Source organism: Dromaius novaehollandiae, chromosome 10 (assembly GCF_036370855.1).
Source record: "Dromaius novaehollandiae isolate bDroNov1 chromosome 10, bDroNov1.hap1, whole genome shotgun sequence".
Taxonomy (NCBI): domain Eukaryota; kingdom Metazoa; phylum Chordata; class Aves; order Casuariiformes; family Dromaiidae; genus Dromaius; species Dromaius novaehollandiae.
In genome coordinates, this window is record NC_088107.1 from 2,172,707 (window position 1) to 2,195,448 (window position 22,742).

At 40.9% G+C, this 22,742-nt stretch overlaps 1 protein-coding gene across 1 annotated transcript in view; it reads right to left on the reverse strand.

Annotated features, from left to right (window-relative positions):
- Window positions 1-22,742, reverse strand: part of IQCH (IQ motif containing H) — an 84,522-nt gene that overhangs the window by 6,630 nt on the left and 55,150 nt on the right. The window contains exons 15-18 of the mRNA XM_064517850.1: window positions 20,863-20,983; window positions 18,826-19,112; window positions 5,117-5,284; window positions 1,361-1,486 (exon numbers count right to left, since the gene is read on the reverse strand). Coding sequence (XP_064373920.1) covers window positions 1,361-1,486; window positions 5,117-5,284; window positions 18,826-19,112; window positions 20,863-20,983 — 702 coding nt within the window. The remainder of the gene's footprint in view (window positions 1-1,360; window positions 1,487-5,116; window positions 5,285-18,825; window positions 19,113-20,862; window positions 20,984-22,742) is intronic.

Sequence of the window (22,742 nt, forward strand, 5' to 3'; positions counted from 1 at the left end):
GCTCATTGTAAGTAGATTATTGCTCTAATTAATTTGTTGTAGAGAATACAATACGTTAACTTTATGTAAATACAATACACATATCAGAGTCTATTCAGTATCAAATACTGTTTCTAGCACAGTAAGAGATGGTCATAAATATCTTAAAAGTTATCCCCTTACTCAGTTATTTTATCAAGAGACAGGTTAACCCATAAAAGTCTTATGCTCTCTTAAATTGAAAGACAGTGAAAATATGTTTAGATTTTCATGTTCTTAAACTTTGTATTTTACCTTAGCTATTCACTGGACATGAACTTCTATTAACCCTCTGTTCTGATTCATCACAGGCCAGATACTGGCGACAGTTTGGTCAGCAGCAGAACTCACAGTTTCATTTTTAGATGTGCTGAGCAACAATTATCATGAGGAACTGAAAGAGGTCTGACGAACTGCGGCTATCAGGCCACAAGGAGGTTTTGCACTGGGACAACATGTAAAGCTCTGCATTTCCCAGTGGAACTCTGCACCCCAGGATCTGCAGGCTCTTTCTATCTGCTGTTACATCTTGCAAAATACCATCTATACTTTTTTTATATTTCTTTCTTCTTTTTTTGTAATTCTGTTTTAAGCCTCAAACACTCTCTTTCCCAGCAAAAAATGCTTTTTAATTTCTTCATCCCTCTTTCTGTTCCCTATTATCACCTAGCTTACTGATCTCTAAAGGTATACCTATATGATGCATACAGAGATGTGTCACATGGCCATATTATGGTCATGAAAACTCTGCTGTCATGGTCCTGAACTCAAGCACAGCTCCTGGCTGACAGCCATAATCCCTTTTACCTGCAGAGCCACGCGAATGAACCAGCCCAGGGTAGCATTCTCTCAGTGACCCCTGAGAGAGATGCTCTCACACACTCTACTGTGCAACATAAACATGTTGTAATACTTTTCATCCTCCACAGCTTCCAGTCTTAAGCCAAATCAGACAGATCTCTCACTACTACAGTTCTTCAAGAGTTAGCAAAATATACCCCAGCTAAAGTAAACTGACAGATAGCTGTTACAGTATTAGAATAATCTTTATGGGAACTACTGAAGACCTCTATGCAATTTAGAGTTTGCTAATTAGCAAAATAAAACAAAACTAATTCTGATTTATAGTACTTATTTTACTTCCAAGTCCTCTTCAAAAAAAACTCTAGCGCAAACACCTTGCAGTGTTCTTAGGCTAATATAACAGAACACTTAAACATCATATTATGCTAAACAGAACACTTAAACTTTACATTGTGCTAAATATTTTCACCACATTAGAATTTACATACAAAAATTATGCAGAGTGAATATCACATTTTCTAAGCTTTCCTTTTTATACCTGGAGGTCATATCCAACACCATGAGCTTTACACATCTGGAGGAGAACACTGTAGTAGATTACTGAGAGGTTGGAGTGCCTCAGCTGACTGCTTGCTACTGCACAGCGGTTGCTTACTGGAGAAAGCTAGAGAAAACAACACAGGATTCTTCATTTTCATGCCATTTTATATCAGACACTGATAATTTGCTATTTAAACAAACAGCTTTTTTGCTCAGTTGTATTCATGTAAATTTGGAGTAAGCACATTGACTCATTTAGATGAACTCCCATTCATAACAATGTTGCTTGAACATAGACATTTCTATGCAGCAGGATTCCATTCTCATCTTATACTGTACATAAAACCTTAGATTATAGGTAAGTACTACTGAATCAGTCTTTATGAACAACATTTTGATATTTTCATAACTTCATTGGTAACCGAGTCCTGTGTGACCATTCTAAATGGCTGTCGTCCAGATACTCTAAATCCATCCCGCTATGTAGAAACACATGTTGTTCTAGGGTCAAAGCTTAGCTCTTCTTGACAGCAGAAATTCCAAGGTGGATAACTAATAGTTTTTGCTCTAGGAATAAAAGGTTTTAAACAGATTTTCTAAAGCCAAATTTTAAGCTGGTTTCTCCAAGACTGAGGATGCAACCCCTGCATTAGTGTGCATAATTTTTCCAGCAAGATTGTAAGGAGACTAGGCCCAGTGATTCCAAGAAGTTTATAAACCCCAACGCTTGTAGTTTTGCTCTGCCTAAAGGCTTGATACTGGACTGAGTACACCAATGATCCCATGCTGCTCACCCTGGAAGAGGAGAGCACCAAGAGTTCAACCGTTCCAAGATCAGTCCTACGTGACAATCATTGCTGAATTAATGCCAAGGAAATATTAATTCTAACTCGTTCTTTATTAAAATGTCAGAATCGTCACAAAGTAATTAACACTAACTGTAGAAAATCTTAAATATTGTTTTTTAATTAACTTAGAGTTTAAAGTGACTAAGGGTTATATTTATAGCAAAGCATGCAGCTGAGATTGAGTGGGAGTCTACGCAGCAATGACATTTGACACGGGACCATACATATCACATTTAGCAGTGCTCTTGAGGCTACATTCCCCTTAGTTCCCTGATAAATCTGTATTTGACTTAGGAGAAGGGCCTAGTAATACATCTGATGTTAGCTATACAACTGATATCAGTGGAGTTCACACTGGATAAAAGTCAGTACAACATTTGAGTTTCAACTCTATCAGTGCTTAGAACAAGAAAATAAAGATGTTGAGTTCAGCAGAATTGAAAAGAGATGTTCTCCTAAACTGAGGCTTTCCTGGGATATTCTGTGTACTACTGGGCTGTTTGTTTAAGAATGGGGATACTGCACATTGAAGCATGTAATTTACAGTATTTTTTCTAAAATGATATTTGTTTTGACGTTGACTCATTTAAGTTGACATAGCTGAAATCCTTATATAATACATCTCTGCCTGAAAATTAATCATGTTTATAATATTCTGAGAATTAATAACACCCATTGCTCAAGTCATTAACTTAAAAAAGGAGCTTCCAAAATCTGTTCTCTGCAGTAGGGGACCACAAATAAATGAATGCTTGATAAAATAATCCAAGTAGCAGTTTAACAAGCGTAAACTTGAATGTGGCTGCAATAACACAGAACTATTGTTTAAGGGTTGGCATCAGGTTGATGAGGTGCTTATTTCAGCTACAAAGCATGCATACACATGCATAATGAACTGCAGTATGAATTATTAATGTGTTGCTTATTTAGCCTCATCTGTCTAGAAGATAATGTATCCTAACTATAATGAGTGATTGGTTTTGTACATAATTACAGTAGCAGCAGTATCTAGGAAATTTGTTCTTTCAAAGAAGGATTTCTAAAAATAAAATCATCATACAAACTCAGTTGCTGCTCCATTTTATCAAAATCAAACCTACTAGGACTGAGAATATATAATAAATTAAAAGGGACAGAATCATTATTAACATCATAATTTTACACAAAGTGTTTTACTTAATCATTCATTACAGATCATGTGCTGTAAAAGCATTTGTCTCTCATTTTTTGTTTGTTTTTTTTCTAGAGATTTTCAGAGAGCACTTTTTTGTAGTTAACTCTTAAGGAGATAAGAACCTCAGAAATACAGAAAGAAGAAAAATAGAATGACGATTTATGTTAATTCTGACAGAATTTTAATTAAAAAAAAGTTGCTACTTGATTACTTTTCATTTCTAAAACTTGTACTACTGGGACTAATCATATCTAATTTACTTCTCTCCAACCAAAAGTGGTTGCTTGACAAGAACAATAGATCCAGAGCTCATTAACCTCTAAATTATAGCTCTATGACATTTTTGGAATGGTGCAACATTCCTCCTCTACGTATGAAAAAAGGGGGTTGTGAATCCTCTGTCAAAATGTGCAAAATAGCATCTGTGTTTTTTATATATATTTTTAATATTCTCTGACTTTTTTAGAGGACTGCAGATTTTCCTTTCTTCCTTTTTTAGAAGGACCATCTCAAGGTTGATAGGCCATATTAAGTCATGCATTGATCTAATATAACAAATCAGCATAATAAGCAATAATCACTATATGTTAACCATGCTTCTTTGATAGTGTTTTTGTAGAGATTTCAAAGCAGTATACAAATATCGTCTTATTTAAAATCCCAGCATCCTTGTGAGGCACTATTATGAACACTGTCTTAGAGTTTTCAGATTAAGGATGAGACCCAGAAGAAGAAATAGGTGTCACAGTACTCAGCATTTCAGTACCTAACTTTGAACTGCCTGGCCACCACAACAAAACCCACAATCTTGAGCACCTTGGCTTGGTATAAAACACCCACAGAGAGCTGAGCGCTCTTGAATTCACAACATGTGACACACTAGTGCAGAAGAATCTAAACTGGCAATAGAAAACAGTGAGATTGAGAAGGGGGCATGGATTGCTTAAGCTCTTCTCTTCTCCAGGGCTTAGTTATCTTGCCCTGCGTTGCAGACGGGTGCCTTCTTCCAGCTGAGATTCATAACTCTGGACCAAAGACAGCAAGCAAAAGGGAGCCTAACCGTATGCTCCTGATTAGGGAACTCGTGTTGGCTAAGGTGCCATGAGTTCTCCCTGTTCAAATGCCTGTATCCATAATTAATCATGAAGAATTAGATGTCTCTGGTGCTACACAGAACTGAATGAATGTTCTGAGGATGAAGATCTGGGTTTAACTCAGTGAGACCTGTTAGAGACATGACTGTCCAGGTCCTTTTGTGGACATATCCCTGATTGTCTCCCCCTCGGTTTTGCGCATGAAATTATAAAACTGGAGTAGAACTTCAGTGTCCTAACTTCTAATCCCAAATCAGAGCTCATGAGCTAGAGGCTCAGATTTTTGCTTGACTGCTTTTAAGGTACTTCTGCTGTCAGGGGAGTGCTTTGACCTCCTGCCTTGTTCTTGCAATGTATAAATTACCACATTTCTTACAACATGAAAACTACACAGAATGCTTATAAGTTAGTTGCTGCCATAAATCAATATTATTGAATACAAAGGCTAAATAATCAGGTACCCGCAAACACCCAGAACATTTGATTTAATTTCTAATGTGAGGGTGTCTCATTTAGTTTAATAACCTCCTAAAATCTAATAGTAGCAGTTCAGTTATTCAGATCAAGACCAGTGATCAGATTTTAACTTCTGGGTAATCTGCACTAATAATTTTATTTGTACACAAATCATTGCTTACAGTTTGTGCCTCTTCATGCTGAATATGTTGGCTTTTCATTTTCTTTGAACCAAGTGATACTTCAAAGAGGCTAGAGCCACAATCCAGATTTCCATCTGTCACATACAACATGAGCTGAGTCAAGGCCAGCTGGTCACTATAGCAAAGGTCAAGGTCTGTTGCCCACACCTAATCAAAACACAAACAGGCACATTAAAAAAAGAGAAGGGTGAAATGAAAAGAACATTAAAGGAACATCTATGCCTTTATTTTCATACATGCTGGTATGCATGATTATGATTTTCTTGTGCTGGAACACCACTGGCAGGGATAAATTATTGGAACAATCAAAACTTATGTAACTTTCCAAGATAATTTACCAAAGAAAACTGAAAGGCTCAGAAAAAAAACAGCTACGTGTACTATCAAGATTTTAGTAAGAATTCAAGAAAGTAGACAGATGAACTCAAAAAGCGTAAAGCCTGTATCACACTATCTATCTAAATACTAAATATCACACCTGGATTTCTCAGCTGAAGAATAAAGATAAATAAAGTCAACTTTGAGTTACAAATACGTGAGTGCTCCTCATGTGGCGTTTGTAGGAGACAGTATGCATGGGGAAGCATCCTCTGACATAGGGGAATATCGTTATTTTACAGCTGGGAAACTCAGGCATGGGTGGTAGGTGTACTTCAATGTGCAAGAGCAGTCTGGAGGCTGGACTTTCAGCTTAAAAATCATTGCCAATCTTTCCTCTGGGAGCATCCTGCAGGCCAGTAAGGGGTGACACCGCAAATACTGGCTGGGGAAAAAGCTTGTGTATATGCTAAGCCTTACAGCGCGGTCCCAGCACTCTGTGCCTGGGCTGTTCACTTCCACTACCCCTTCTGCCCTTGTGAGGCCAGCGTCAGGTGGAGGAGACGGACCAGGATAATTCCTAGAAGGAGACCAATTTCCCCAAGACTGAATTTGCAGGTGAACTGAACCTAAGCTGTATTCAGACTGCCAGCATGGGAAACATGAACATGAGGAACTACATACTTCATCATGTCTTGGGCTTCTGGGCACACTCAGCATTTGCCAGCACAGATAAATATATGCAGGCTGTCGGTGCCCAGATTCCCAGATGTTTGAGCACGCAGCCCCACTTCAATCAGGGAGAGAGAAATCACTTCTGGGGTTCTGATCCAGAGATACCAAACTGCCAAAGCAGGAACTTCAACACAGGACTCCCGCTACTACAGCTACTGCCCTAAACCCTGGCACATCCATCCTGCCTGCAGACCTTAACCACATCATTGCAATGAGCCTGTGAAGTCCTGCAAGTCCAATATTAACAAGAGCAATAGATTATCATTCAAGAACCTGCAGGGTAACTGCCACTTCATGGGTTTGACTGTCACCAGGCCCACCCGTTGCAGCAGTTCCTAGAAGCACAGTGCCGGGGTCAATGCAAAGCCTCCTGCGGCTTTGCTGAGCATGGAGCGAGGCAGCAAAGGAGCCACTTGCAGGAGGCTTGCATCTGCTGCCTTTGGGCTTAGCCAGAGTTCGTGGGAGGAGAGGCAGAAGGGAAGTTCTCCCCATCCATGTGCAGGACATCATAAAAGCCTCACATAAACCTCCAGAGGGTTTCAAAACATTAAAGCCCATAAGAGTCGTGCAAGACTTAGGGGGCCCACGTCCAGCGTGCAGCAGAAGGAGGTTCCATGGACTGCATCTCTGAGGCTCCTCTGCCCCCAATAGCCTGAGCGTGCTTTTCCCCACGAGTTTTCCCAATTTAAAAAATGCCCGTGCCTACTACACCAATGAGAAATGTTAACACACACAAATATCTGCCCTACAGTGGACCCTTTTAAAACAAATCTAGCAGTGAATGACTTGAATAAGCTTTTGAATAGTAAATGGCGTCATTATAAGGATATTAAGAGGTCAGGCAGTCAAGGCCTCTTGGTAAACTGGAGTTAATTTCTGAATCATATTCACATAGTAATGCCCTTTTTATAATGGTGAATAAATCACATCAGTAACAGTTGTTAATAACTAACTGCCAAGTATCTGTTGCTGTATTAAATATCCTATTTGTCAACTTAAATATTTCCTGCTGCATGGTATAAAATGCAAATCTGATGCTAATGGCTGGCTTTACTTAGTAATAGGGGAACTTTCTCCAATTACAATGCTTAATTTTCTTCAATAATTTATTCTTTATCATCACTTCTGCAAGACAGGAGGAACTTCCATATGCACTTGTACTTTTTCAGTATGCACTATACTTTTCAATGAGCTAAATAATAATTATAAACAATATATGCTGTAAAAGTGTTACATTCATTTCCATAAATATTACCAAATCAATAACACTCATTGTGCCTTGAATCTTGTTTGAACTGGATTTTAGAATCTCAGTTAAAGCTTTGGCCCCCACCCATCCCCAAGAAGAGAAGGCCAGGTACGTGACTACCAAAAATCTGAAGTTCATTTGTTCAGATGTGACTCAATGGATATCCAGGGACCGTTCATTAACTCAGACAAAATGAACTAGTAGCTTTTAATCCAGACCCTGGTACTACATCTGCATTGCACTAAACAAAGTCTGTATGGGTGCTTTCTGGAGGTTTTGCTGATGGGTAAACGGAGGGGTAGGAGGCAAGTTAGGGTGGAGGTGGACCATAAAATGGCTGAGTGGAAAAAGGCAGAGAAGCTCAGCAAAGATATCACTGTGACCCCAGAGCATCTAAGCTATGGATAAGTACAAGGCTTGTATTTGGGCAATGCATAAAGAACAAGCTGGACATTTAACAGCAAAGCATGAAAAATGCAGCCTGGCAAACATAAAGAGTCATTAGTACAAGCCAAATTTACTACACCGTGGTGGAGACTCAGATAAGCCATGCAGAACGTGGGACAGCGCGTGCGTTTTGCAGTACGCTATGCAACAAATCCCACTTCGTCAGTAACTAAAATTAAGGTACATGCAAGTGACACTTTTAATTTCAGATCCAGAGAAGAGCCCCATTAATTACTTGTGTGATGAGTCTCACATAACCTGAACAAAACCCAGCACGCTAACCTGGCTCTAGCAGCCCCCTGGCACCTTCCCAGCCCCTGCTCTGCGAGACAGCGAGCAGTGCTGCAGGATGCCCTGGCCCCAGAGGCAGCTCCGGCCACCTCCTCTTCTCAAGGGATGGGGAGACACCAGGAAGGGAAAAAAAAAGCTTCTAGCAGGGCAAGTTTCATGCTGGAAACCATAAAAATGGCCAAATACTAGTTTGAAGAGTTGCCGTTTACTTTCAGGGTGCACCAACTAGTCGGATTGGTCGGGGCTCCATCATCTCCGACCGACTTTACCCTCACGCTGTTACCTACAAAATTAATGGCTTGGGTCAACAGGGTGGGCTCAGCCTTGCTGTGTAATAAGGGAAGGTGCCTGTCACCTCCCCTGCCTGCTCCTCTCTTTAACCATCGTACAAAAGACAGCTCTAAATACCTACACAAGCTTCTGGCACTCCCTTCTCCCACTCTGTATAGGTAAAGTCATCATATTTTTAGCTTTTTTAAATATAGGGTGTAGCTCCCAGCAGCGCTGAGCACAAGGGGAGGAGGGCGAACATGGCTGCAAGCCACCTGTCCACCTCCTTTAATTCGAGGCCTGAGCCTGAGGCTGAACCACCCTGATTGCAAGTTAAAGCAGCCAAATGGTCATTAATGTATGCCAGCTGGGATCACCCCTAAGGATTGTTTTGCTGGCTCAGGATTGTCAGAGAACACTATATTGTAGCCATGTCCCTTTCTGCCCTGGTTATGTCCCAGAACATCCCTAACAGGGGGAGAAAGGAAGAAGGATCAGATGGCATAAGAGTCCAGCTTTACCCTAGCAGGGGATTCCCTTTTGCCATGGAAATCCAGCAGTGCCCTTTAATTCCCCTTTGTACTGCTATAGAAACAGGAGAGAGACAAGGCATGGGCCATGGGTCTAACTTTATTTTCATGGGATTCATAACAGTATTTTTTTCCTCCCTATTTTATTAGTTCACATCCAGGCCAGATCATTAGTAACTAGCAGCCTGGATTCTTCAATGGATTTGCAAGTGCCCTACCAGTTCCTAAAGGCTGTAAGCACACTTTGAAAAACTACAGCAATTAAGAGGCAATGTTTTTGGTAGTCTCAAAAGCAAGGATGAAGGTTCAGCATGCCTGAGTCTCCCTGGTGGAGCAGTGCGAAGACGACGGCCATGCAGCTGCTTCTACGGTCCTTGTTCTGGAACTAGGCAGTGGACATCTGTTTGCTAGCTCTATCAGTCTGGCACCTTTCACCAATAATATATCAATATATATTCCCAAACGGAAAGGGGTAGCTCATTAAATTATACTAAGCACATGTTGACCATATTGAAGTTAGCAGGTGTCCCTTGAGTGTAATGACCTAAAATTAATTGTAATAAACAATGAAAAAGCACCAGAATCCTTCGTATCTGTGTCTAAAGAATTCTAATGAGGTGAACTCCATAGTTGATGACTTCTCATTTTCTGTGAAGAAGTTATCAGGCTCATGCCAAGAACACATATTTCCACTGCTTTGAAAGTCCTTTTGCATGCAGATCACTGAGTTAAATAAGTATGGCTAGGGCTGCCGTCAGCAGTTGGTATGGAGAAGAACAGGAACTAAGAAAAATTAACATTAGAGCAAGAGCATGGAACAGAGGGCATCTGCACCGTTTTTCAAGGTAGATCCACACATCTCATGTCTATAACCGATTTTGGGAATATTATTTAGATATACCTACTGCTCTCTCTTCCACTCTCTGCCATATGTGAAGTGTGCACAAAATGCACATTGTGCAAAAATGCACTAAGAACGTACAAAAATGCTGGGATCTGACTGAAGGCTTCACCCACATGTTCATTGGTTCCCTCCACATTTTGTAGCACTAGATTGAACACGGCAAACAAAAGGGCCCTCATCATCATCATTCTTGCCATCATCTCATGTAACTAGGAGAAAGAGGCAGGGCAGGCTCCCTCTATTAAGGCCTTTGAAAACAGTGAAATGTAGAAATCATTGAAACAGATGCAAAAAAGTCAGGGAGCAGGAAGTAGGACTGAAACTGCATGAGCTCTAAAGAAAAAATACACAGCATCAGATAAAAGAAGTGAAGAACAGATCTTGAGACAGTTTTCAGCAACGCCTGGCGTTACAGCTGAGCAAGGAAAGCCCCTTCCCAGCATGGCTTCACTTTCTGAGGCAGGGGATCTCCCCAGCTCGGCACTGACAGAACTGTAAAACAAGCAGCAAGTGACATTTCTATCTGCGGCAGACTTCAACTTAGCAATAAAAAAGTGGATGGATCCTCAGTGACAAACGCACATTGGTCACCTGCTTTTACAAGGCATACTCGTGGTGCAGAACAGGCATAATCTGTGGCACACTGCTCTACGTGTTACACTGCTGCATACATTTGCTATTGCAAGTTAAAAAGGGGATTATTTAAAAGCTACAGATCTAAAGAGAGTCAGTATCCTACTAGTTTGGTTACTGCACTAGTTTTAAAGTTATAAAAACACTAATACTAAAAACAGGTGATAGGCTGTTGTTCTCAGCAGCCTGGAAAGTTCAGCTGTCTAATACCATCTATTGGATTGCAACACGTTTTCCTTTAAAGTAATAGCAAATGAGTGTCAAAGCTTCTAAATGCCTTGAAAACCTAAGCAGAGGGGGGCCTTTGTTTATTATATGAATATATTTCCATAGTTTATAAAGCAGTGTCTGTGGAGGTCAGGCAGTTAATAACCAGCTGAGGTATTGTCTCCTCCAGTAAACCAGGAGCTGATAGAAGAAGGCCTCTGCAAAGGTCACGTTTAAATAAAGATAAAAGACTGATACAATCATACAAATTAACAAACATCTAATGCTTGAGTCCATCTTCATTTTCTTAGGATATACAATGAGGGCATCTATGCATTTAATGTCACATCCTGATTGGATTGCATGGCAAATTAACATAACACAAGCACATTTAACTTGGGATTTCAGGACTTTCTCAGGACTCTCACAATCTAAACATTGCTGGAAATATTCTCCCCCATAAATGTAATTTCTGCAGATAGCCGTGGAGCATTTGTGTCCAGAAATTAAACTGGAGCAGAGCTCATCATGAAGTCTAGAACCAACACTAGATTTTCAGACAAATGAAAGTTCAAAGATAATCAGATCTGGATTTTTATACTGACTTATGGTTAAAAACAAAGAGGCAGTTTTCAGTGTTGGGCTGTAGTTAAGACTTTAGACATTCACAACGCTGGTTTTAGATTAAACTAAGAAAAGCGCAGATTTGGATTTTCAGAATCCCACCACTGGAAAACAGGAGTCAGAAATACATCCCCCAAGACTTATCGGCTGTTTGTCCAAGGAAACACAATGAAGTCTGGAATTACTCGCTTTTTATACAGACTGCCAAAAGCTGCCAGGAGAGGCTTTCCTTGGGCATGCACAGCTTCAGAGCCTGCACTTCGTGATAAAGACATCTCGAGTGAATAAAGTCACAATTATAGTGTAATTCTTTACAGCTACCATAAAAATGCTTCAGCTTTAAAACATAAACTTGAGAAGGGAAGGAAACATAAATTCTTAAACAGTTACTAAATTATAGCTTTTCTTTCTCCCGTTTAATTGTTTTATCTGCATCTAGTATTGATGTCTACATTATTGTAAAGAGCACACCTGCTATTTTTAAAGAAGTAGTTGGATGGCACTGTAAAAACGTCAATTAGTAAAATATTAATGCAACTTGGGTTTTGAGAAGGGAGCTTCTTTTATTACTTTTAAAATCCACAGCGGAATGGATTATTTCGGCGGCGGTTGCACGCAGGCTCTTATCTGGCTGCCATCTAGCGACGCTTGGCGAGAAAGCCGAGCGCTGGCCTTGCCTCTGCCCTGCTCTATGTGAGACTGCAGCAGGGCTAAAGGAAAAGCTGAGGCTCCTCTTTGGAAATAACACCCAGAAAACGCTACGTTCTGCTAGAAAACGGCTGGAGGAAATTTAGACTGCACATGCGAGTGCAGAAGAACGCGTCCCACCAAAGGCATCCTCAAAACGGCACGACCCCGGTGCTGCCCGAGGGGTTTCGGCAGTGCCCACGGCCTCCCCGCAACGCCCTTCCCCAGCACCCTTCCACGCCAGGACTAACTGGGCAGGAACGGGAGCCAGACACCTGCCTAAACCCTCCCACCTCTCTAATTCTCCTTTCCGTGTGTTTCACCTCATCTTTTCCTCTCCATCCAGGCTGAACAGTTTGGACCGGTTGCACACACGCATGCAAGCAGGTACACACAATTTAGAGCCTAATGCAGGCGCATTACAACGAGGCTCAAAGACTATGGTACAATTTAGAAACAAGCTAAGCCAAAGCCAGGCCATTCCTTTGAAAGGGAACGCTCTTCCAGCAGCGCTCCAGTGCGGCAAGAGGGAAGAGGTGCTACTCGAGCAGCCGCCTTGCCCCGAGTACCACACTGCTACTCGGGGCACTTTCATCTGCAAGAGAATCCCATGAATTTTTTTCACACAATTTTGTTGGGTTCAGTCCCACTTCGTAACGCCCTCTCTGTAATTCTCTTTTATGGTCAGTCAGTAAGGTATTATTCCCTTCTTCCCTGATAAACGACTTAATCCGGTCTCACTATTGCTCTGAAAGGTGCGGGCACGTGTAATCTATCAGACCAATGAAAAAGGTGACTTATGGCCCTGCTTCTCCAAATTATCTGTCCACAAATCTATGGATGTAAATAAGGTTATACATTCAAACAGTCCTACTCAATTAAATGGCCTTATTTAGGTGCAACTACTTGACAAGTTGGGGTCTGAGAAGCATCCAGTCAATACGGTGTAGGACTCTAGTTAGAAGGGTCAAGGCCTTGCTCTTAAAGATCAGGCTTGGAAAATAGAGTGGAAATCAGGAGTGATCCAGTCTAAGTTGTGCACTTAATTTTTTTACTCCATTTTTTTCCCCAAAATATTGAAAATGGCAGAGGTCCACCATCTCCCTTTCCCTAGGGAGGAAATCGCAGATACTTGTAACCAGGATGGAAGCAGATTTCTGAGGCAAACGGAGAACAGTGTCCAGCTCCGCCTGGCTGCCTTCCTCCACAATCCAAGGCTGTGAGTCCCCCTCGCACTTAATCATACAAAAACGTGAACAAGAAAATGCAAGATCAAGCACAAAAAGTACAACGTGCAGCTGGCCACTACACTGCAGGACTCAGGAAGGCAAGCAAAGACAAGCAGATTCCCTGGCAAGAGCTAGGTCCTCCTACGGACCTACCCTCAATGCTGTTTGGTCAGCAAGCTGCAACCTCCTCCAGTTATATCACAATTTAAGGAAGAGCTATAGTTAAATGAAGAATGATAGAGACTGTAGATATCTCTATATGTTGCAGATCACATCACCAGTGCTGAAGAACAGCATTTCAGAGCAATGTCTAAGACAGGGTGGGATCCCTGAAAGCAGGGGAGAGGTGGCTTCACATAGGTCCTGGAGATCTCTCTGCTGGGGCTGAGGAGAGGAGAAGCACAACCAGCTGATGGCAGTGAGCAAGTGAACTGCTTGCTGAAGTGAGAAGCAATAGCAAACAGGCCAGGCAGAGCCTGCACACACGCAACAGACCAAAACGCTCACCTGTAAGGATAAGCGAAAGGGAGCCGGAAAAGACTTGGGTACCAATTTGAAGCAAGTATTTCTATGAGACATGAAACCGCCCGGTGGCAACAGCAGCCAGCGTACCCCTTATCTGAAAGGTTACAGCACCATCCACCTCCTTAGTGCCCAAGGACAACATCCTTTTCTTGTTCTGTATTGGTCAGCGTAGAGCCCAAGGACTGCAAGAGAGCAAAGATGCTGCTGTGCCCGTGATGGCACTTCCAGCGCGAGCTGGGGAGGAGTGGGGAAACGCTCCCACCTCCCTTCGTTCACCACTCGCCACTGGTGCTGCAGGCTCCTGTGCTCTCATGAAGGACCTCAGGAAAGCTCTGCAGCGACCCAGAGCTTACTTCTCATTTCTACATTCGTTCTGACTTTCCCACTGAATCCTCTGTTTGACAGATATGCCCTGTTATTTATCCATCCCGCAGTTTCTTTGCTATCACGCTCCAGAGGAACACAACAATGCAACAGACCACGAGCTGTTGAAGGAAAATACTTGCTAACAGTAACAATCTTAAATATATAAGCAATACATCATTGTTAATATCAAATTTAATTTGATGTTTACGAACATGATGTAGATTTTTAAAGGCTTTCTGGGTAAAATGCCACATGCATATCTGTCCTCTGCCCCTCTTTGAATGAGTACGCAGGATGAGTACATGTGAAGACACATATTGCAGCATAAAACTGTTCAGTCTGTAAAGGCAGATATATGTTTTCACTTATTTGGCCCCTCACATTTTTTAAAGGGTTGTATTTATGTAGCATGTAACTTTATGAAGGTTTCAGTTTTTTTTTTTTTTTTTTTTAAGTATTTAAATACTCTTAGACTGCACTGATAACAGATGTTCAATGATATATTTAATTTTTAACTTTACTGAAAATATATTTTCAGTTGATATTTTCTGTAAAATATAGCTTTGAAAGGATGCCTAAGTATACTGTACTTCCAGGAAATGTATCTGAGCCTTTCAGCTACTGCATTAAAATGGGCACTTCTGAAATTAGTGAGCGAATGTTCGGAGAGTCTAATAGGATTTCTCGTTTGCCAAAAACCAGGCTTTCAGAAGCACAATCTTTTGTATAATCTCTCTCACAAGACAGATGGCATCATTAATTGGCTCTATATCTAGTTAAACTTAAAAAACAGTGTTTAAATACTGTTAAAGTTGTGGTACATGCTGACAAATGTAGGAAATATTAAGGTAGAATCAACTGGAAACAAGAGAAGAAAACCAAGAGAGAAGACAGGAGCAGTAAGAGACCACGTGAAACACTGATTGATTTAATACGGCCTTGTTCATGCCAAGAAATGTCACAACCTTAATAACCTAGGAAGCGTTTCTGTGTTTGGGTGAACTCCTGGCTCCACTGAAGCGACTGGCAAAACTCCCGCTGACTTGAGTGGGTGAGAATGTCATCCCTTAATCTTTTTAAAGCAACTTTACATGGAAGTTATCCAATATGGCTTATCCGCAGTTCTAATTACAACTCCTGTGTAAATACATTTGGGGAGTCAAATGTAACTGTGACCCACATTTCAATGTTAACAAATTCTGATTCTCTGGTTCACCACGGTCACCCTACAGTGGTATCAGCTACCAAAAGCTTGGTTTTAAGCCTTCTCTGTGCTTAAAATGGAATATAATTATCATAGCACTGCCAAAGGGCCTGCCTTTGCCAATAGATACCATATGCTAACTCTTGGGTTTTAAATACAAGCCCTGTATTTAAAGCCTTTTCTCACACCATACAAGCTGTGATTTTCAAAGATGCCTATGAGAAGCAGCCCCACAAATGGATTTGCGTGCATACAGCCATACCATCTTGGAAAACTCCAGCCATACTGCATAGCTTATCTGAGTAAACGGGGATGTACTCCCATTTACAGCTGCACTTTTTAAACCCTGAGGGTCCTAGCTGAAAACAGTAGAAGACAACAGACTTGCTCAGATAACTAGGCGATTGCATGATCCGTGTCCAGAGAGGTAAAAGACAAAAAGGCACATTGGAAAGTCAAGAAATAATTGAAACTTGATGCTGAGATTTTGAATTAGCATCTGCATGTAAATGCTAAATCTGAGTATGCGTGATTGTACTCAATAAGCTCAAAAACATTATCCATCACTAACAATAAGGATTTTACTTTCTTCGAAAATTATTTAATTTCCTTTAGTCTTCAAACACAAGGCGACTGCCAGAACACTGAAAGCTCAATGTCTTTTCATCCAGTTGACATTTTTTTCCTCTCTCTCCAATCTGGCATTACGCTTCAGGTTTGTATAACTGTCATAATATTCAACCCTATTGGCCAATATCAACAAAATTTGGCAAGAAGGTAAAAATGTCAAATATATTAAACTCGCACAAGATTCCTAAAATAGACAGTTGGATAGAGGAAAGGGATTCACCAGTGACGCTACCACAGGACAGGCTGCAGGGTGAGTTCAGCTGGAGAATACGTGCAGGAACTTAACTTCAAGACAAATCTATAGGAAATGTGGCTTAACTGATTTTACAGATCATGAAAATGTTTTTAAACAGAATACAGTATTCAATGATACTCTGTATTTGCTTTCCACAGTGTCTGACTGGTGGAAGAATTTAGCAAATCACATTGTGACAAAGATATCTGTTGTTATGAATAAAATGCTAGATTACTCAAGAATAGAAAAATGTAAGATTAATATTTTGTTGTAATCTGTGATCAAGACCAATCATCAACATTTATGCCAGGAAGCAAAGGACAAAAACATGGAGTAAGATTTAGCTGGAAAGCATGTTGCGGATTGCTAGTGGAATGAGATGCAGCTATCGTGAATGCTACGAGAGGTACTAATGAATGGAATTAAATGGAGGCTAAAATTTACTTTCGGCACTCACGCAGCAACTTTCCTTTACTGCCTGTTAATACAACTTCACCTCAAAAGTAGACTAATGAGGGAATGAGGGTAACTCACCTGCAACTACAGCTCTGATTACATTACTTCTTTCGATCCATTCTCTCACCTATTTGTTCCTTGGCACTGAAAGAAGTGCGCATTGCAAGAGCTGAAAATTCAGCTGTGCATTATAAGGGGCAGTGGCCACAGCTCCTCCGCTTCCCTGCCGTCTCTCATAGGCAGCGGCAGCAGGTTCTGGAGTTGATACCCTCCTGCTGTCTTGATTTATCACATCACTTTTTACATTGTCAAAAGTCCTGATACAGCTGACTATGAGGTTTTGCTGATAGACTTGTAAACTCTGGCAGGGAAGACCAGGGTCACCTGAGTGGTTCTGATTTTACCTTTTAAGAAGTCCCCATTACTCATCTACACAAAAGCCTCTCCTGGGCAGGATCCCTGGGACGTGTTTATTTAGTTCCTTCTGTTCTGCTTAGTTATGCCTGTTGGAGGTCACACGGTGCTCCAGCACCCCAAAAACTACCCGGGCTTCCTAGTGGCATGTGCCCTTCTAGGTAATTCAAGGTGTTAACCTTGAAGTATCATAAATTAAAATGCTGCATCATTCAGTTTAGACGCCCCAAAAGGCCACACATCTCTCTTCCCACATTTGTGCAACATGTGCATGCAGTTAGCATGCCCCCAGGATAAAGATTTCAAGGCTGGAGAAAGTATGATAATCTGCAAAAAAATGAATTTCATAATAGGTCACACAGTATCTGAATCTGCTGATCTTCTGCTAAAAGCAAACAAGCTATTAATTGTATACACATTTACACTGCAGCAGAAAGCGGTGTGTGGCCTGGGGCTGTAGGAGGGGAGCTGGAACGGAAGCGGCAGCAGACTCATGCTGCTCTGCAGTAACGTTCTGCTCCTGAGACTGTGCGTGCAGAAAGCTGCAGAGCTTTAATAGATCAAATGGGTGCTGCTATAGACACCCGGGAGCCTGCGCAACCCAGGTGGAAGACTCATTAGAACAGGGATCTACAGACGGAATCCCACAGGAACATTTATATAAGAGATAGTTTAAGCTATTGCATAAGCACATTTTAAGAAGTTACTGCCCCTCAGCTGAGTGGTGTAAATGCACTGCATTCATTGCTTCCAGTCCACCACCTCCGGGAAGCAAAGCAAGCTTGTCTCCACCACTGTGATGATACCTTCAGTCATATGCACTGTCACGCGACAGACACTGACCTTGGCTTGTGTCTTGCTGATGTGGGATAATTCTGTATCTGGTTTAAGATCACATCTATCACTCTTACTGTACAGCCTTCTCTCAGCCATTCTAAAACCCAAATGGAGAACAAAAGTGGGCTGAATGAACATAGTTTCCTTCCCATTTACAGCAAGCTGGTATCCCACACAGTCTGCTACTCTGTCAGCTGAGATGCAATACCTCGTGTCTCAGGGACTGTAACTTTCTGAGATATAACAACAGATTGCTTCAATTACCCATCCATACCTAAATTAGCCACTGTGACGTAAACTGAATTGTCCAGCACTACCTTCTCACTTACTGTAAAAAACTATCAATATTCGGTCTTCCTTGGATTTGTCCTCAGACTATACCTGCAGTCTTAGTGAGAAGCTGGTTTACTAAAAAGAGTACAATAATCCATACAATTATTTCTTGCAGAGCAAAATACAAGAGATTCAAAACTGTCAACATTTTGAAACTAAAATCCTCTGTGGGCTCTTAGCCATGAGACTATCCTCTGTAATTACCACTTGATTGCAGAATGCACTTATTTTAGGCAAAAAAAAAGTCATTTAAAAAAATTAAAATATTGTTTTCTTACCACTCAGCTTTGAAAGAAACCCTGCAGGCATTGCTGAGTTGTTACTCTTCAGGCCAGTGAAAAAGATTCCTCAGGTCTAACTGGCTAGATGAGGTCTAGGTTTTATGATGTTGTTAAAATCATCATATGCATACTGTATGCATATCTCCACATGCTTCACTGCTTAGAAATAAAGTGTGTTCAGAAGGGCAAAGTTTTTTCCCATTATCTGTTGGTGTCAAAGAGGAACGTAGACAGTTCTTGATCTTAAGGGGACAATATGAAGTAACATATCTGCCCCACTCACCTGCTGCTCCATTGATCGTGGATGGATGAAAGTCACAAAGTCAACTGAAAAGTAACCAAGCACTCCTTTAGATTTACAGGTCTCTCCAATTTTTAAGCACAGTGAATTGAGAACTGCTGGATCAACAGAACATTGTGGAATGGTAGTGCCAGATGATCGCAAAGGACCGTCAGCATGGAGCTGGTCTCCAGATGACACTATTTTTATCTTTCCTGTTGGCTCTATCAGCATATCCACTGTAAGGTTTGTGACATTTTCGGAGAGTGGGAAGGCTTCTATCACACCACCTAGTAAGAAATGAATTAGCTGTTAAGCTAGCAATAAAATTCACACACCAAGCTCTGAGTGCACAGAATGAACCCCCCCAGATCTTATTGTGCTCAGACATTGCAGGAGGACTGCTACGGAGATGCAGCAAGTACATAAATGTAATGTGAGCAGCAGAGCTAGAACCCATGAATCTCTTAGAAGAGAAAGATGATATCTCCACTATTGTAGCGCTAGACAGTTCAACCTGTGGCTTTTGAGCTGCAGGTGCCTTGAAAGCAGTTCCAAACTGGAGATATATCACATATGTGACAGAATGAATATGCTCTTAAGTGATATGAATGAATCCTGGGCTGTCCTACAGCCCAGCTAATTGCCAGGCCCAGAATGGTATTGCAGTGGCAATGTGGGGACCTCTGGGGGGTATCGTCTCCAGCTGTGAACTGCTCTTGGAGGCTGCCATCTGTACAGTGGTCTGAGATAAGCAGGTCTGTCTGGTGGTATTCATCCACATGAGGAATTTGGTATGTAGATGGGAAGGTCGGAAAATCCGACAACTCTTAGCATAGTTGTCTGTAGGAAATCACAAAAAAAGACTATTTGGCATTCTGGGATTGCCTTTTCACTGCATATTATGTCATAATGCATATGAAAACTGGTACCATGTATGTTAACCGGCATTATTTTTCCAAAAATACTTTCAATTTTTTGAATTGCTGTCATCAGTTTGACAGACAGATAGCTATGAAATGCATATATCTATTTTACATAATATGAAAGAATATAACCACAGGGCAGATTACCACAGAAATTTACTACCCAAGCATAAATACTGCATCTTTTCAGCCTAAAATTTGGCATCCGAATATAGGATTTTAACCTATCTATGCAAAGCCCACTCACAGATATACTGATACATAGCAATTAGACAACACTTATCTGCACTGCTTTTTATGGCCAAACATGGACTCACATCTGAGTTGTAGCCAGTTGGATATGGGCCAGCTCCGATCCAAAGGTGCCCTGACTGAGTTAACGCCAGAAGCCCTGCTGAGGACTCAGCACCATGCTAGCAAAACAACCAAACTTGCAGATTGCAACTTGCTCATATTCCTTTAGCTTGGAGGGCAAGAAATGGCCCAGCAATGGTCTAACTGCAAGTCTGTGCCCATATTCTGAACAGTGCAATAAGGCACGGCATTACCGATCCATGCTGGCTGCACCACCTACTTGGAAGGCAAAAATCTGTGGAGGAAGCTCAGCTTTAACCTAAGCTAGTTTGCTTAAAGGTTACGAGCATAGCTGACTTTATATAATGCATGAATATAGCATGTGGAGCGTACACATCGCTCACTTCTATGGGAGGCAAAACCAGGTCTCGCAGACGTTTCCTCACCAATACCTAACAAAGATCGAAACTTCTTACACTGAAATATGTGCAAGCTCATATGCTAACCTTCCCTAACGAAGGCCTTCCTCAAATGTGACAATCTCCAGCATAGTAACCCAGCACTAAGGAGTTAATGCTTATTGATTCAGGATCATGTGGGAAAGGTAATCCAGGATTAATATGGGTTAAATGCTTGGGTAGGACATATGAATGATAGAATAGTTGCCTATAATTCATTCTTAAATGAACATTTGAAGCATAAGGGGAGAAATAAAAGGAGATAAATATTTAAATGGGCACAAGATTAACAAGAATATGGTATACAATATGGTATAATTACTCCTTTTAACACTTAACAGCGACTTTGCAGTCTTATTTACCTTGACTAAGAAATGTTTGGAGGAATTTTTCCCATGTAGGGAATCGTTTCTCATTGACTGGCTGTACGTGCTGTGCTAAAAGGCCCGGCAGCTCCTGGGAGATCTTCACCAAAGCTGGCTCCTGCAGAAACAAATTAAATAGAACCACAAGCAATTTTACTACAGAAATGAAAACTGCTTGTGGGGTGATTAAAAACCAGGCCTCCAACAGGCAAAAAAAAAAGAGAAAGAAAAAAAAAAAAGAATGTGGTTACTGTTTACCCACAGTCAGGAAGCCTTTTTTTTAATTTTTCTACTTACTACTTTCTTTCTTTCTGTTGAAAACCATCCTTCTCTGAAAGATGATTTCCCACCTTTCAGTATAGCATCTATTTTATCATAATTTATGCAAATGCTAAGCACTTGGTAACTGCTTAGTGATCAATATCAGCAATCAATAACTTGTTTTTATTTTGAAACTGAGCTTATTGAAGTAGGCATATATGCCAGAAATAGTTTTACTGACTCTCTTTATGTATAAGCTGTTACATAAACGCAATCAAAATTCACCCTGTAGTTATAACAAATTTCAGGGCAGAATCTACCCAAAGGGGTTTATAAAGCAGAGGATATCCTTATTACACTCTCCTGTCTTTAAAATAAATTCCTAAGTGAACTTCTCTGTCTAATCTTTGGTAGAATTTGTTCTGTTGTATTATAGCATATTAACTAGCTTGTGCCCAGTTTTAAATTCTTTACTATATTATCACACACACAAAACCACCCCATTAAATACAGAAGCTAACTGCATTGCTTTTACTGTTCAAAACAGTCCCAGAAGTACACGAGCATATAAAGTGCAAGGACCCTGACTCTATTGCTTCAGGCTCCTTTTCTTGCTGCTTCATAAGCATTCCCTTGCTTCCCCTGGGTCTCTTTGCTTCTGGTTTACATCCTCTCTCTCCAGCATCCTGCGCTTCAGAAGATGACCGGCCGTCCTGTGATCTTGGCAATGTCCTAAGCCACAATCACATTATCTTGAGCTCTGGAGAAACATGATAAAACCTTATGGCTAACATCTATGAATAGGAAGAAAAAAAAATCTATTTTTTCCAGACCAGTGAATTTGAAGAAAGAGGTTTTGTCATGAAGCCCATGATGTGACATACCCAAAAATATGAATTCAAAAATCAACTTACTGTGATTTATCTACCAAAATGAGGAAAGGGGGTTGACCAATGATTAGGGCATCAACTTGGCATATAGTTGTATCTTATTCCTGGATGCTGTCTTCCTGTGAGATTTTGGGAAGGATGACTTGGTTCATGCCTCAAGTCATTTAGCCATGAAAGGGGGACAACTGCAGTGCGCTACCTCACGTGGAATTGTGACAAAAAGGCATTAAAAATGTCGCAGTGTTTAGCGGTGATGGTGATCCAGGTCATGTGGGCCCCTAACGTACATTAAGAAGCACGTGTTATTGACTTTAAACATTCATTAAAAAAAATTAAAAAATATTTGTAGTCAGTATATCAATATACTAAGCAGCACAACCTTATCCTTTCAGCAAAAAGAAAGGACCACGTAAAAAGTGAGATGCAAGTTCAGAATTTATCCAGATTCAAGTCTTATAGTGCTAGTCTCCTTTTCAAAAGACTGTAGCAAGAAATTGGGGTAGCTCAGCTGACTAAAACAACAGAACAGTGAACACGTATCAGTTGGCATTGTCTGGGTTTATATTTGCTTTGAAATATTGCTAAGCCAAGAAGCCACAAGACAAGGTAGTTAGCTGTACAATGAAAATAAATGCAGCTTTGGAGAGAGGATCCGAGCCTGACGCATGGCATGGAGATGCTGACCTACAAAATCAGTTTGCACCTCTCTGCATTCAGCAGTACCTC